The 16,570-nt window shown below is 50.0% G+C and overlaps 1 protein-coding gene and 1 long non-coding RNA gene across 3 annotated transcripts in view; both read left to right on the plus strand.

The window, feature by feature from the left end:
• Positions 1–2,980: 2,980 nt before the first annotated feature.
• LOC139805691 (uncharacterized) lies at positions 2,981–8,859 on the plus strand. The gene is made up of 3 exons (XR_011729955.1): positions 2,981–3,061; positions 4,341–4,469; positions 8,572–8,859. It is a non-coding gene; the product is annotated as an uncharacterized lncRNA (long non-coding RNA).
• Positions 8,860–13,657: 4,798 nt separating this feature from the next.
• SEC14L1 (SEC14 like lipid binding 1) overlaps positions 13,658–16,570 on the plus strand; it is a 42,688-nt gene continuing 39,775 nt past the window's right edge. The window contains exons 1-2 of one of the 2 annotated variants that reach the window (XM_071764716.1): positions 13,658–13,801; positions 15,448–15,538. In XM_071764716.1, the coding sequence (XP_071620817.1) occupies positions 15,476–15,538 (63 nt within the window). In that variant the 5' untranslated portion in view covers positions 13,658–13,801; positions 15,448–15,475. Of the gene's footprint in view, positions 13,802–14,801; positions 14,821–15,447; positions 15,539–16,570 lie in introns of those variants that run through there. The other variant, XM_071764717.1, reaches the window with a different exon arrangement.

Genomic DNA, 16,570 nt, shown 5'->3' on the forward strand with positions numbered 1-16,570 from the left:
GGCCCAGGACAGTGGTGGAGTCACCATCCCTGGAGGTATTTAAAAGGCATTTGGACCTGGTCCTTAGGGCCATGGTTTTGACTGTGGTGTTGGTCAAAGGTTGGACTGGATGAGCTTGGAGGCCTCTTCCCCCCTAAACATTCTGTGAAATGCAATCCCAGGCTCGAGGTGTGAGTGGGTGTCAGGAGGAGCCTGGTCTGCTGCTGGTGGGAAGTGGAGCAGAGTTTGTGCCACGTGCAAGCTGAGCCCTCCTGGGTGGGTAAGAAGAGCTCATCCCATGAGCACAGGAGGCTCCAGAGCAATGAGCTTACTGCTTGGATGCTCTCCCTGCACTGATGAGGAGCCCAGAGGAGGTGTCTTGTGTTGGAGCAATCCCTTGGCTGCTGGAGGGAGGGTTGCTCTTTGGCAGGTCCCAGTGCTGGTGGCTTTACCCTGCCCTGGGGTGACTCGGTGCCCTCCCTTCCCACATGGCCCCTGGGGGCTTGGCAGCTTCTGATCCATCCCTGGCTCCATCAGGGAGCTTGAAAACAGCTCTGGGGATGGGAGCAGCTTGAACCCTGTGGGTGGGGGGGCTGCTCAGCTGCAGCATCCCACTTTGTTTCATCCCCCAGCACCTCTCTTGCCCTCTGCTCTTCCCTTATGCTTTGGGGTCCCCGTTTTCCACATGGGATTTTTCTGTTGGTTTCACCCTGTGACCTGATTGTGGTTCCTCTGGCTACCCTGGGGACAAGAGCTGTTCCAGCAGCCCAGCACTGCAGGAAGAAAGCTCCTGGCACAAAAGCATTTTATTGTTGCTGGATAAAGAAGCTGGGCTGGCCCACCAGAGGTCCTGGTGGGTGCTGGGTGAGCTGGAGCTCTGCCTTTTGGCAGCATCAAGCCTTCCATCAGCTCTGGGGGTTGGGGAGCTGCTGCCTTGCTGACTCTGCTGGTCCCTGCCCAAGGATGCTGCCTGGACACAACAAGGTTGGGATATGGTGATGCTGCTTCAGACAGTCCTTGATCCCCAAACCAATGCTCTAGAATTACAGCTTCTTCCTTTTTCTTTAAAGTCTCTGCAAAAGGAAAAAAAAGACCCAAATCCTCTGTATTTGGCCTGCTTTGGGTTTTCCAGTGTTGGAATTTCCTGCGGAATAGAAAACCTTGGGTTTTTCTTGGGTTCATTACAGCTGAGTGGCAGTAAAACCCCCAGCCCTGCTCTGCTGGGCTCCCTTCATTTTGCTGGAAACTGTTTCACCCCCTCACCTGGGCTGCTCCACGTGTGATGCTCAGGGTTTAAAACCCTGAGGGTGAGAGCAGCCCCAGGGCTGGAGAGGCAGAGATCCCGCTGCTTCCTGCAGGCAGAGAAGGATGGGGAGAGGGAAAGCTGGGGGTGCCCAGGAGGTGAAAGGCTTGTGGAGCTGGGCAGGTTCTCTGCACTGCTGTGTCCTCCTTGTCCCTTCCTGTCCACGGCCTTTGCTGTGCCCTGGTACTGGGCAGAGCAGAGGGAAAGGACCAGCAGGACTCTGTGTGGGGTGGATGGTGCCAGTGGTGCCAGCAGCCTCATCCCAGTGTGCCTGTCCCAGAAGGAATGTCAGGGACTGGCTTTGTCCTCCAGTGTTGGATCCTGGTGCAAAGCCAGGGTCAGAACCCAGCCAAGCAAATCCTCCATTGGCTGAGCATGAAATGGATATTTATGTGTGCAGGCAGCAAGTCAGCTAAAAAAAAAAAAAAAAAGAGGAAGGAGGTAGAGGTGTTTGCAGATGTGCTTATGTTTTACCTCATCTGCAAACAGACCTCAAACAGACCAAAGCTTCAACTCTGGGGCCAGGCTGGGAGGAAAGCTGGACCCCAGGAAAGGGGAGCAGGTCCCATAGGGACAGAGGTGTCCTGGCTAGAGAGAAGGGAGAGCAGGGACAGGCAGGGAAGTTGTTGAGCAATGGGGAAAACTGCTTCAACATCCAGAGCACATCCCAGCAAGTGCCTTGCTGTGGAGGTGGCTTCTCCCCTTGCACTGAGCCATCAGTCCCTGAAAAGCCACAAGGCCACATCTGCTGGGTCAGTCCCCAAAAACTGGGCAGGAGCCAGCACCCTGCAGCCACACACTGGGAGCCTGGCTCTGCTCTGAGGCTGCTTTTGCTCTCCTCTCCCTGCTCCTGGGGTGTCCTGAGGCTGGAAAAACTTTGAGGTCTGTGCCTGGCAGGCTGGGCCTTGAGCTGGGGCAGGAATTGGTTAATTCTGTCATAGCTTATGCAAAGCCTGGAACTCCACATTGTCAGGAGAGGAAGTGTCTGTACTTTGGTTCTGATTTGCACAGGAATTGGGAACAGGGAGATTTGGGGCTGCAGCCTCTTCTGCTGGGTAAACAGCTGGAGATCTGCCTGCTCTTTCCTCCTCCTTCTCTTTCCTCCTCCTTCTCTTTCCTCCTCCTTCTCTTTCCTCCTCCTTCTCTTTCCTCCTCCTGCTCTTTCCTCCTCCTGCTCTTTCCTCCTCCTGCTCTTTCCTCCTCCTGCTCTTTCCTCCTCCTGCTCTTTCCTCCTCCTGCTCTTTCCTCCTCCTGCTCTTTCCTCCTCCTGCTCTTTCCTCCTTCTCCTCTTTCCTTTCCTCCTTCTCCACCTCCCATTGAAGAGGTTCCAGCAGCTCTCTTAATGTGTGACAACTGGGAACAGCACTGGCAACCACCAGTCCAGCCCAGACCCTTCCACTCAGCACCTCTCAGGCTTCAGCAAGGGTTCTGCTAAGAGGCTGCTTTTAGCTGCTCCCTTGAGAGCTGGTTTTAGGGCTGTCTGTAGTGTTGGTTTTCCTTCAGCAGCAGATCAAGCCCTGCATGCTCTGCTAAGAAGCTGCAGGAAGGTGACATTGGGGTCACCCCCTGCCCAGAGGCTGAGGTTTGGCAGGGTGGGATGGCCACAGCCTGAGCATCCCTGGGACCCTTTGTTGTCCCCAGGTCAGGAGCCCTGGGATGAGATGATTGAGGGAGGGGGCAATCCAAAACGGTTGAAAATTGGTTTTGTTTGAATCTGTAGCAAAGAAATTTGCAGCTGAGAAATCTGCCAGTGCTCCAAGCTGGACTTTCCAGCCAGAGGTGAGCAGGCTTAATTTGACAGCTATTTCTTAAATATTTTAAAAGCTGCCTGGAATAAACTGAACGCTTCCGAGTAGTGACCTAAATTCCACTTGCTGTAAATTTCATTAGAAAGTGGATTTGTGAGCCTGCCAGGAGCAGGCCACTTTGCAGCTTCATTGATCTGCCCAAACCATGTGCTGTGCAAGTGCTTTCCTCAGCAGATTTTAAAAGAGCTCTCTGCTGCATGCTCCTATCTCAAAACGTGGCTGCTTCTTCCTTTGATTTTTCTCCTCCCTTCCTCTCTCTTTTAGTTTTTGAATTATTATTTCTGGGGCAAATGCATCATTTGTTTACTCATCACGTCTCCTCCTTAGCTGCACAGCCTTCCCACCAGCTGCGTGGGCAAGGATATAGCAGCTAGGAAGGAAAATGTCACCCATCCTTCAGCTCCCTTGTGCTGCTTTGCTCTCAGAACCCTGTGCTGGGGAGGTCCAGGACTTTGCAGAGCTGTGTGGGCTGGTCCTGGGGGCTGCCTGCAGCTCTGTGCTCTCTAGGAAGGTCACCTGCAGTTCTGCCAGCCCCTCCAAGAAGCTTTCTTCCCTTCTGCTGTCCCCAAAGTGCTGTCTGTCCCCGTGAAACCACAACTTTGGATCTTGCTGGGAGGTGTGATGGTGGCACAGATGGTGTAGGCTGAGCCTTCCTGGGGAAAAAAATGCCCGAGGAGATGTGGTGCTGCCAGACCTGTGGCTGCACAAGCAACATGTAATGTCCCCAAACCTCAGCAGGGCCACACAGCTGATGCTGAGCTCCTTTCCCAGAGCAGGATGGCTGCAGTCCCCCTGCCCAGGTTAAAGGTGGTGTTAGAGCCTCCCCCCCCCAAAAAAAAAAAAACCTTCAGCTGCTCCCATGTTGTCAGACATGGAGCTATTGCCTTGTTGAGATGAATTAATGGGCAAGGGGATGTGGCTCTGGGGCCCTGAAGTTGGGTCCCCAACCCTGCATCCCTCATGGGAACCCTGTTCTGGAGTTGTCCCTGGTCCCCTGCCACTTCTACCTTTGTCTCTGCACAAAGCTGATGGGCTCATGAGGACCCTCAGGTAGCAGCAGAAAATCTGTTGTGTTTTGGCAGCCCCAGGGAGGCTCAGTGAGGATTGTGCACCCTGAGCACTGCATGAGGAGCAAGCAGATGGGGGCTGAGGCAAAGCAGGAGGAAATCAGGGACTAACCAAGTTCCCTGTCCTAAGGAATGATGTGCTGGCTCCCTGCAGGAGCTCTGACAGCTCTTTCCTGTTCCCAGCATGTGGCAGAGCTGGCTTTCCAAGAGGAGCTTTCCTTGTGAGGATGGTCCCAGCTCTGCTGGCACAGATGATCCTGACAGCAAGGCCACCAGGGAGCTTGGATTCAGGAGTGCAGTGCTGGGGATGAGGTATGGCCAAGGGAATTGGCTGCACCTCCAAGAAGTGGTACCACTTCTGAAGGGGGAGGATAATGGGAGTTTCCCTTCAGGGAGGGAGTGGGTGCAGCTGGGATGGGAGGGACTGAAAAGACCCCAAACCCAAGAGGAGGGGTGGCTGGTGGCTGGCTCCCTCCTCTAGAGGGAGATTGGAGAGAAATATCCCCCTCCTCTAGGCACTGTCTGGCTGGCTTGTGGCTCTGCACTGGGAGGAGGTGTCAAGGGGGCTTCCAGTGCTCCTCTTGCTGTATGGGTGATGGAAGTGGGAAGAAATCCCCATGGCAGAGCTGTGGAGCTCCTGCCTCCTGCCAGGGGGATTTCTTGGTCTGAGTTTTGGAAAGATACTGACCCAAAGCAGCAGCAGCAGCCTTTCCCCTGCCTCTCTCTTCCCCTTGGCTGCCAGCACAGGTGATGCACAGGCACGGGGAACCTGGGTGTCCCCTCTGCTGCTTCACCCCCACTCTACCACGGGGATTTATTCTGGGGAGTAAAGCCTCAGGCTTGGACAAAGAGGTCACAGCCTGGCCCAGAGACATGGGTCCTGTCCTGGGGACAGGGCCTTGCTGGCTGTCAGCATCCAGACAAGGGCTAAATTAATTTCCCATAAATCTGAAATGCTTTGCTGGCTTCCCAGCTTCTCAGCATCTCTTTTATTTATTTCCTGAGGTCTAAGGGGATGTGCAGCAGCTTTTGCCAAGGCAGTGGACCAGGTCCCATTCCCTCCTGCAGCCAGGACACGGAGCTTTTCCTCCCTGACCACCGATGCAAAACTTTGCTCCTGGTTTCCTCTGTCCCCAAACCTTGTCTGTCCCCAGCTGCAGGGAAGAAGGGGAAGGGCTGGAGGCTTGAGGGCTCCTGGCTTTGGTTCTGGGCAGCATGGGTGGTTCAGAACCTTGGAAGGGAAAGGAGAGGCTCTGGAGACTCACCCTGCTGGGACTGGGGACTGTGCTGGTCCAGCTGGGACTGGGCACAGGGCTGGCACCAGGAGCTTCCCTGCCTTCCCAGTGCAGGGACTGGGCTGCCTGGCTGGGCCAATGGAAGTGCTGAGGAAAGGGGTGGTCAGGGTGCAGCTGCTGGGAGAATTTGGGTTGGAGCATCAGGATGTCAGGAGCATCACCAATTGCTGCAGTCCATGAGGGAGTTAAGTGCAAAATAAAATTTCTCTCTATCTCCTGCCTTGTGCTTTCTCATCTCCGCCAACGGAGAGGAAGAGGGGGGAGGAATTTTTTCCCTATATTTAGCTTTGGAGAAATTGCTATAACTAATCAGCTTTAGGAAACTGGGCTCTCTCTTTTATTTTATCTTTTTCTGTCGCTAAGACCTTGTCATGTGGCTGCAGAGAGCAGCTTGCTGGTGCTCTGTCTTTGCTGGGCTCAGTGTTTTTTTTTTTTTTCATGGAGTCAATTAATAACCCATAAAAATAACATCTCCAGCTGTTCCACTTGCAGCTGCTGGGCTGGAGTCTAATTACCCAGCCTTGGATCCCAAATCCTGCTTTGCATGTGAAAATGCCAGTGAACAGGAGCAGGCAGAGGAGATGGCAATGCAAAAAAAAAAAAAAAAAAAAAAAAAAAAAAAAAAAAAAAGGCAGTTTGGGGTGCTATTTTTAGCCTTTTCAAGCCAAATGTAAAAAGGCCCTTAGGCTGCTTGTGTCCTGCTGAATCTGATCATATGCATAATATTGTTCCCATGGCACAGCACAGCAGCCAGGCTGGCTTGGGGTTTATTTTTGGCAGTTAGCTTGCCTCCATATATAAAACTTCCTTCTGGGTTAGTTTGAGCAGTGCTGTGGTGATGTACATCCACGGTCAGATGGGGTTTTTGCTGTCACCTGTAGTTCTCTGGGTGTGTTGATGGATGTGCCAGTGCCAGCTGTGGCCATGGCAGTGATGGGGAGGGAGGGCACCCAGCTGCTCCCCCAGGTTACACCTCAGAGTGGGGGTAAAGGGCTGTCCAAGACCCCTCAAAGGGTCCTTTCCTACCAACTGAGACTGCAAATTAGTTTAGCTGGAGCCCTGGTGGATGTGTAATAACCATTCACTGCTCTGCCTCCCGTGTCACCTCCCCATCCTGCTCCCCCTTGTGCTCCCCAGGCTGGATCTGATCTTTGGGAGAACCTGGACAGAATTCTTGATCCTGGGGGTTCTGTCACTGCTTGGCTGGTGCTGCCTCAGCTCCCATCACTGCCAGACCCCTCTGACCTCCTGCTGCCTCCTGGGGCTCAAGACCCCTCTCTAGCATCCCATAGGAGTGATGCAGCTCAGGAAATCCCAGGTGCATGTGGGATGGATGGATGGATGGAAGGAAGGATGGATGGATGGATGGATGGATGGATGGATGGATGGATGGATGGATGGAAGGAAGGATGGATGGAAGGATGGATGGATGGATGGATGGATGGATGGATGGATGGATGGATGGATGGATGGAAGGAAGGATGGATGGAAGGAAGGATGGATGGAAGGATGGATGGATGGAAGGATGGATGGAAGGATGGATGGATGGATGGATGGATGGATGGTGGGAATGGGGCACTGAGGAGAGCACTGGGCTTGTTTCCAGTCTCTGACTCCAGAGTTGTACTGGGACATATTGGTTCTTTTCAACGTTGGGCTGTTTTTAAATTCAGTTTTAAATTCAGACTCAGGCTGGTTATGACCAAAAGCAAATCACAGAGCAGCTAATGTCACACGTTGGGCTGTAGCTATCAGCTTGAAACTATGACTGCAAACAGGTTTCCTGTACTGGAGATCATCCCCTGCAGTAAACCAAGTTATTGTGGGACTGCTGTGGAAGCTCTCCTCAGGAAAAAGCCCTACACACCTCACTTGCACAGGGGCTGGGGAGCCAATGCTGGACTCCAAAGACAATTCTACCTCTCACTTATCTGCTCAGGCTGCCCCACACTGAGAGCTCCAAAAGCTGTTAAATATTTCACCTCTCATCCCTAGAGAGGCAGAGCCAAAGCCTTGCTGGGTATCCCTTCAGTGGAGCTCTGCTCCCAGCTCACTTATGCAGGGCTGGAGGCTGCTATCAATCTCTTTTTCAATCTTGTCTAGCAAAGAGATTGCAAATGTGGCTTTCCATCACGTAGCACGTTAGGCAAATGAATTTCAGGACAGTGTCAGCCTGTGGTTCTCAAGGCCAAGACAGATGAATGCTGCAGCCACATCAAGATCAGCAGAAGGGCTCAGCCATGCCCTGCATCTCACACCTCTGAGGAGCACTGAACTCCCCAGAATCAGTCACAGACAATTCAATTGGAGGGAACATCTGTCTCTAGACTGTGCTCCCCATTCAGGCTGCTGCTGCTGGGAGTGGGTGACATTTTTTCTGCATCTTGCTTGCTTTAATCTCCCAACCACAGAGAGCCTCTGGAGCACAGGAAGGTGCCTCCCCCGTGACAAGGAAAAAGAAATTAGCGAGCAGATCGAGCGTGTACAGCAAATAATGACATTGCCTTGGATACAGGGCTGGAATTCATGCAAAGAGTTCTTGCTGATCAGAGGAGATAAGCCACATTTCTATGGCCTGCAAATAGCATCATGAGACTTCTGTTTCTCAAGTGTTTCTTAAGGGATCCTTGGCTGAAGGCTGCCAGCACTGACCTGATCCGCAGACAGTGTGGTTTAAAAAAATAAACCCTGAAATAGCTCTACTGGTTTGTTTGTTATTCTGGTGTGCCAGTGCCTGGTCATGAGAGGCTTTGTTTTCCTTCAGGCACAGGAATAAGCTGGACAGATACAGCCCCAAAGGCAGCTTGGCCAGAGCTTCAGAGGAGGGGTGCAGTGTTTGCCCAGGGGGTGCAGAGCCAGTGCTGATGGGGTCAGTGTGTATTTTCAAAGTAGCTGTTTTGTTGGGTTTTTTTAATACTTTTAATAATAAGTAATTGTATATTATTCCCAGTATTAAATAAAATAGAGAAAATAAATATTTTACAGGCAAGCAGGGACAAAGCCTACCTAAGTGAGCAACCCAACAGCTTGATTCAGTGCTTGATTCAGATGAGAGTGTTTGTAGTGTCAGAGCCATTAGGAAGGAGGATAGTAAACTGCCTCTGTTTTTAATTTTATAGGAAATTTATGCATCCTTGCATTTCCTATGCCTCTTGGCTGAGACTGTTCTTTTTCTGAGGATTGAAAAACATCACTGACAACCTGATTGGATCCAGGCAGTCCTTTAAAGCACTTCAAGAGACAACTGGCACTGGCTGCTCACTGTGCTCAGGTACCAGGCAGCTCCCCAGCAGTCCCACATGGAATGTTTCCAAAGTATTTATGAAGCCAGGCATTCCCAGCAGCCCTTCCTTGCTTCCAGCTCCTTGTGTTATGAGCATGGCATCTTCACCAACAGTAAAACACCTCAGCAAGTAAGTCATTATCTAAGTGTTTTTTTCTTTATACTGGGGGAAAAAAAAAAAAAAGAAAAAAAAGTGGTGGAGGGGAAGAATCCCTTTTGATCCCTGTGCTCAGCCCTGGTGAGGCCACACCTCGAGTCCTGTGTCCAGTTCTGGGCCCCTCAGTTTAGGAAGGAGATCGAGGTCCTGGAACAGGTCCAAAGGAGGCAACTGGGCTGGTGAAGGGATCCAGCACAGATCCTATGAGGAGAGGCTGAGGGAGCTGGGGGTGTTGAGGCTGGAGAAGAGGAGGCTCAGGGGAGACCTCATTGCTCTCTCCAACTCCCTGAAAGGAGGTTGGAGCCAGGGGGGGGTTGGGCTCTTTTCGCAGGCAACTCTCAGCAAGACAAGAGGGCACAAGAGGTCTCAAGTTGTGCCAGGGGAGGTTTAGGTTGGACATTAGAAAGAATTTCTTTCTGGAGAGGGTGCTCAGCCATTGGAATGGGCTGCCCAGGGAAGGGGTGGATTCTCCATCCCTGGAGCTATTTCAAAAGAGCCTGGATGTGGCACTCAGTGCCATGGGCTGGGAACCACGGGGGGAGTGGAGGAAGGGTTGGACTTGATGATCTCTGAGGTCCCTTCCAACCCAGCCAATTCTAGGATTCTATGATGTCTCCCCCCAACTTGTTCTACCTCTTGATGTCTGAGGGATAAAGTAACCCTGTGGGACCCCCAAAGGGTGTCTGCCTCTCCCAGTCCCCCAAGAAGACTGTGCTGTCAATCTTCTGGGTGTTACAAACACCCAGCCTGGATATTGAAGTGAGTGTTGGATGCTGCTTCCCCAGAACACACCCTCCACAAGCTCCTCAGGCTTTAATTATTTCTGCACCAGCAGCTCCCCCCCCTTGCACCACCTGCTCACTTTTCCACTGGTGATGCTGAACTGGATGCAGGGAGGTTCTGGGCTTGGCAATGAGAGGCAATGAGTAAGGGCTGGGATGCTTTCCACATGCTCATCCTGATCCGTGTGGTTTATGAATCGGGCCTTAGTCCTATTTCCTAATATTTATCTACGTAACCTTTGCTGTGTCAGTGGTGCCTGTGCTCTGATGGCAGCTGCTGGAGTCCAAGTGCTGGCAGCTGGTGTCTGCCCAGCTCCCAGCCTGAAATTCAATTTTCCTCTCTGTCTCTCAAAAAGAAAGGAAAAAAACCACCATTTTGACTGTTTGTGGCATCAAAACTACAAGGTCATTGTAGGCTTTTCTACAGGAAGTTCAGATACATGAAAGAATGGTATTAATACACCTTCACTTAGACTGCACTAAACTACAGTAAACTCAGGCCTGTTTAATCCTTTATAAAAATCTCAGCACAGGGGTTTAACTCTTTTTAAACATCACTCCTCTGGATGCAGGCTGGTCTGGAGGTATTTTAGCCTGTTTCCAATCTTGTCAGTGGTGGAAAACTACCACAAAGCTAAAAGGGAATAAGGGGGAATATTTGGGGAATAAGAGGGTCACCCTGGGGATGAAGAGCTCTCCTCTGCTTTCCCTGTGTGACTTTTCATGTAGTGTTTTGTGAGCCTCAATATTTATATCTGCATATTGAGATTATCAGTATATTCCCAGTCATTACAGAGGGCTTTAGGATCTCCAGAGATACATGGAAAGACTTCTCCCCCATTTCCTCAGTATGGATGGGCAAGGAGCTTTTAAAAATAAGTACAGCTGTTAGAGATGAGCAGACTCAGGCATGTGTCTGGAGGACTTGGCTTGGCTGAAGGAATTCAGACCACCTCATACCCAGCACCACCCTGGACTTGCTCCCTAGACTGACAAGGGAAAGGAAAAATCCTGACACTCTGTTAAGTAACTATAATGTGTTTAAAAAGAACTGTGTGTAAACCAGAATCACATGTCCCCAGGGCACAACTCTGTCCTATTAGCTGTTTGTCAGTCATCGTGCTTATTTTAGCTGGAAATTTGGAACCTTTTTCATGTTTTTCAAGGTTTAGGGAGCAGGCATTTATTTCAGCATAGCCAGTGGTACATAAAAAATTCATCCAGTTCAGATGGTTGATTTATTAGGGACTGGCTCCTGAAGAACTCCAGTATATCTGAACTCAAAATTTCATTCCTCTTTCACATCCTTATAATAAATGTACATCTTAGCAGCAAGATATTGAATGAATATTGAATGAATGTATGTTCTCTCTGTTAAGAGTTGAGAACTCTTAACAATCTCCTCTCTTTAGTACAAAAGCTGGGAACCTGCTGGACAGTAAGCAGCCAGAACCACTTCACTTTTATTCCCTGTGGGATGCAAACAAAAGAAACCAGAGCAAGTCCCTGCCTGCTGAAATTCCAGGGACTTGCACCTAGTTACAGCAAGGGCTGGAGGCATTTTGAAGCTTTCCTTGTATCTATCAGCCCTGCACTGCTCTCAGGCAACTGCGCTTTAAGTTAGTTATTAATAATAAAGGATTGATTACCAACACTTCTCATTAATTTCCACGGTAATATTGCCTGGAATGAGATAAATGAGAGGGCTTTGAGTTGTGGAACCGAAGTTTGTAAGGTGAAGGAATGCAATCCAGGAAAAGTGTTTGGGTGGCAGGGAGTGATTGACCTTGAGTAACCTCCCTAAGGCCCAACTTCCCTGCACATCTAGCAGGCTGCATTCCTAATTTTCTGAAAATATCAAATGGTTTGCACTTTCAGCCTCTGTCCTCTGGGCTCCTCAGCATGCTTCACAGCATTCCTTGAACATTTCACCCACCCATTTAGTCATTTATATTCCTTCTAGCATTGCACTGCTTGGACTACCATAAAAGAAGATGTAACAGGCATTTAAACAATAATAGAAAAATTTCAAAACCTATTTTGCTATTACTTTCCTTGTCTGTGTCTATCTTGTTGAGATTATTGTTTCTGGAGGAAACAGGTGAGACACCTACCATGGTTGAATTAGACATTAAATTACAGACTTTCACCTTAATCCTTTCACTCTATCAAGAAACTCCCAACACCTTTAAAAATCAAAATTAAGCTTCTCTGGTTAACCATGGCCATTTGGTTAAGCAGAATAGTGGCATTCTGTAAGAACTGAAGCATTTCCCAGAATCTAAAGAGAGGAATGTTATGAACAAAGAAGAATCTGAGTGGGCGTAAATCCCTCGCCCTGTTGTGCTGGTAGGATTATATCTCAGGTTTTCAGAGCAGGAAAAGGATGTTGTAGTCATAATGGCAGGGAATACCAATCAGATAACTAAATCTAACTGCCGAGTTACTAGATTAACTAGTTAACTTCACCTACACAAAGGCAACTGGCCAAGTGCCACAGCAGAAACCAGGTTCAGAGAAACGATTTCTCAGCATATTAAACAACTGCTTGTAAGAACTGGTTTCAGATCAGACAACAGACTATTCCTCACTAACTTTAAAAGACACAGGGTTTGTGTAAGAAAAAGCTGTAGCTGAATCACGCATTGATAGTAACCACAAATTCAGCCTTCCTAGAGAACTGCACCGAAAGGACGGGATAATGAGCCTAAATTTTAGTAGGCAGATTTGTTTTGTGAGGGAGTAAACCAGGAAAAACAAAACATGTTCTGGGTAAACAAGTTGCCTTAATAGAGTTGTTGAAAGGAACAAGCCCCTAACTTTCAGGTGCTTATTTTGACACAGTTTGTGATACACTGGTACTGCACAAAATATAATTCTTGCTTTTAATACCTCATAATTAAACCATGGCCCAAGACAGAGCTCTTCCAGACACATCAGGCTTGGTGACCAAGCCAGGCAGGAGGGAGAAAGGTTCTCAGTGGTGACCGTGGCAGGTCCTGGATGAGTTCTTGCTGGATGAGGCAGAGCTGGGTGCCTGCAGAGCTCCCTGTGGGTGCTGGTGTCCCTGCCTGCCTCTGCGTCCCTGGGACAGGTTCTGCACCTCCTCAGCTCATTTGCCTAAACGGGGTGACTGCTTCCAGCTAATTAAATGATACAGTATTCCGTGTCAGGAGATACCATCTGTGCTCTCCAGCTGCAGCCCTTTGCCCTTTCAGGAAAGACAAACTACATTCCCGGCAGGTCTGTGGGGCAGTTCCTCTCCTGTTCTTGCCCCCCCTGACCTCCCACGATCACCCTGAAGCACCCAGAGATGCCACCACAAGCTGGCCCAGGCTGTGGCCATTACTCTGAGCCCTCCCACCCCTCCACCGGGCTCAGTGGGCAGCTTGGGCGCCTCAGGACTCCGCATCGCTCCCTCTGCCCTGCCCCCCCCGCTTCTCTGCACACCCGGAGCCCCTGAGGAGCCGCGGCCCCGATTGCGGGGGGGCTGCACCCTCCAGACACCGGGGTTGAGGGGAGGGATGGGGGGCTCAGCACTACGGAGATGCTGAGGGAGGGGAGGTGTCGGCGGAGGGGTGCGCTGGGGCTGTGCCTGCAGCGTGTCAGTCTCGGGGGTGACAAACAATAGGACGAGGGACAATGGTGATAAACCAGAGCATAGGCGGTTCCGTATAAACGTAAGAATTTTGTTGCTGTGAGGGTGACAGGTCACAGGCTGCCGGGGGAGGTTGTGGAGTCTCCTTCCTTTGGAGACGTTCAGAGCCCATCTGGATGTGTCCCTGTGTGACCTGCTCTGGGTGACCCTGTTCAGGCAGGAGAGGGGGGGGGTTGGACTCCATGATCTTTCGGGCTCCCTTCCAACCCCTCACTTTCCACGGTTCTGTGATTCTATGACACGCACACCGCGCATGCTGTCCCGCCCCCTCCACCCTCCCCTCCCACGCCACCGCGGAGCAGGCGCAAAGCGCGGTCCCGCCCCGCCTGTCACCGGTCACAAGCGGTTGCGGTGCCCGCCCCCAGCCCCGCTCCCTCCGCCCTCCCGTCCCGCCTCCCCCGCCGGAACCGGCGGCGCTGCCCCGCGCCGGCATGAGGCCAGAGCCCGCCGGGCCGTCCTGACGGGAGCGGTAAGGGTCTGCGCGCCTTGCCTCCTCACTGCCTTCCCTTCCCCGCACTCCGCCGCTCCTCCTCCTGTGCCCCTCGCCCGCCACCCCTTCCCTCCGGCCCCGCCGTTGCTGCTCGCCCCGTGGCAAGTTTCTCTCCTCCCTCTCCCCGCCGGTTCCCCCTCAGTGTCCCGCCGCCGCTAGCGCTGCGGGAAGGCGGCGGGGAGCGGGTCGGGGGGGTTGGAGGGCGCTGCCCGTGGGGTAACGGCCCCGGGCGGGTCACGGGGGAGCCGTGGCCGTTGTGCTTCACCCCCCACCCCCGATCCCCATCCCCGGGGCAGCCCCGTCCCGATCCCCCCGGGGTAGTCCCGCTGTGTGTCCCCGGGGCCCGTCCCCCTCCCCGGGAAGGGGCTCGGCTTGGGAGGCTGGGGGGGGGGGAAGCGCTGTTCGGGGGGGCGGGGAGAGGGCCGTTGAGTTTCTTTGTTGTGTAATTCTTTTTTTGTGTGTGTGTCCAAGGATTAGAGAGGGTTTGCGGCTGTTTTTTTTGCTGATTCAGGTGGTTTAATTTTTATTTATTTCTTTTAAATTGCCGGGGAGTCATGGGTGAATTACTCTGTTGAATTGGACGTCGGGTAAAACTTTCTTGTGACTTTTGGCTGCTGCTTGTGACCGCGGTGCCCATCGGCTCCGTGCCTGGGCTCGGCAACGCTTTCCAGAGAGAACGTAAGAACGCATTAAAAAAATGAAAGCAGCGCTACTTTATTGTAATAAAACCACTTCTCGCTAAAAATGACTCTGGCTAGCGGCCCGTGGTTTCATCTTCAAGTGCTACTGCCAGGATTTTAATTTTTTTTTTTTCAATGACTGCAGTTGCATTCAAGAGAGAAAGCAGACACGAAGCCAGGGGAAGAGCTGTGGTCTCGTTCTGCTAGGGATTCTTTTTCTGGTCCTGTATTGGAATGTTTGTAGTCCTTCCCAGTTTTTCTCCCGAGCCATCTCTGAAGTATCTCTCTCAAAAGTCTGAATGATTTCATTTGGAAATGGTGAGAGAATGTCTTATACAGTGATACATTTTCTTTCTTTCTTTCTTTCTGAAAACAAGGGGTTTTAATGCTTGGTATATTTTTTAAACACCCCACCCCCTCCGTGTGTTTTTTTGGTGGGGTTTTTTTGGTTTTTTTTGTTTGTTTTTGTCAGGTTTTGTGGGTTTTTTCTTTTTTTTTTCTTCCTTTTTTTTTTTCCTTTCCTTTTTTTTTTTTTTTTTGACCTGTAAACAAGGTAGCCCACAGCCCACTTGCCACGCTGGGAGACCAGGCAGTGCTTTTCTGCCTGTAGCTGGGATGTGTCAATGTTTGGGTCTCAGTGGCTGGGCAGGAAGCCTCACCATCCTGAGGAGGAGTCATAAAGTGGGGGGAAGATCTGTTACTAAAACTGGTCTGAAAATGTGCTAATTTTGTGTCGACTTTGGAAGAAATGATAAGTCATTTCTGACAAGCAGATAGAGCTTTTTCAGGGGCCCAGAGTGTCTTCCAAAAAAAGAAAAGTCATCAAGGAGCTGTGAATGATTTCCTGTAGAATTGCTATCATGGTATCACTTATTGCATAATTGTAAGAGGAGATTAAAAATTGCTTCCTAGATTTGACAGTTAATTTAAAAATTTCTTTTTCAGGTTTGAGTTGATCTTCCTAACTGCAACAATGGTACAGAAGTATCAATCCCCCGTTCGGGTGTATAAACACCCTTTTGAGCTAATTATGGCTGTAAGTATAATTTTTGCTGTAATTTTTTTCCTTGACGGTTCCTTGTGTTGCTCAGTAGTTACTGGGCTCTTTTTGGTAGGTACTGTATTGCATATAAATCTGAAATCATATACAAGGTATGAGAAGTGTGTGTTTTGATGGTTTCTTCTCTACCCAGAGTATTTTTTACAGTATGTGTTCTGCTTTTCTAAATCTTCCAGCTCATAGATTTTAATAAAGCCAGAGCAAAAGTGGGCTCAAAGTGTACTTCCCAGTTGATTACTGGGAACAGCCTTTTCTAGCATGGAAGAACATATCTAGTACATCCAACTTAGATCCCCTCTTCTTTCTTGCTTTCCTGCTCTCCCTCCCTTTTTTCTTTTCAGAAGGAAGTAGACATTTGACATTTTAAAGTACATTTAGCCAAAACCACAGCTCTCAGAAGTTACAAAGAGCAGTTGAGGAGAGCAGCCAGGTCAGCTTTTACCTGATAAGAACACTTAAAACTAATAATAATCTAAATAGTACTTGTTTTGTTTCACTTGCTGAAAATCTATGTTTAATGGCTTCAGAGGAGGGTTTTAATAGTGCTCATACTGTAAATATTTAGATAGGTCTCATGGTTTGGAGTACAGAGTTCCTTACAGAAGTGATCCTTCACAGCCACAGAGCAAAAAAGGATTAGATTGCTCTAAGAGGAATACTTCCAGTTCTTTTTATCTCGTTTCTGAAATTGCCTCCAGTATTACACATGCAGGTCTTGCTCTTGCAAACACTTCAAGGCAGAGGGTGGTTATTTTCCTGAGGAGTGAAGGATCCAGCTGTGATAAGTTGAAGGTCTTTTAGGGCCTTGCTGCATTTGCTTACAGCTTGGCTTCAGATGGTTTCTAAATTAAATTTGATTGTGTTTGTAACTGTGTCCTTCAGTGAAGCAAACTGGTTATTCTTCTTAGATCAGTCAACAGAAATTGGTTTCTTGGACAAAATTCTCTGGCTGCTTGCCAAACTGACAAGTCTTTGCCTTGCTTTTGAATTAAAGGCTAAAGTTGTTTT

Source organism: Heliangelus exortis, chromosome 20 (assembly GCF_036169615.1).
Source record: "Heliangelus exortis chromosome 20, bHelExo1.hap1, whole genome shotgun sequence".
In the NCBI taxonomy this organism is placed as follows: domain Eukaryota; kingdom Metazoa; phylum Chordata; class Aves; order Apodiformes; family Trochilidae; genus Heliangelus; species Heliangelus exortis.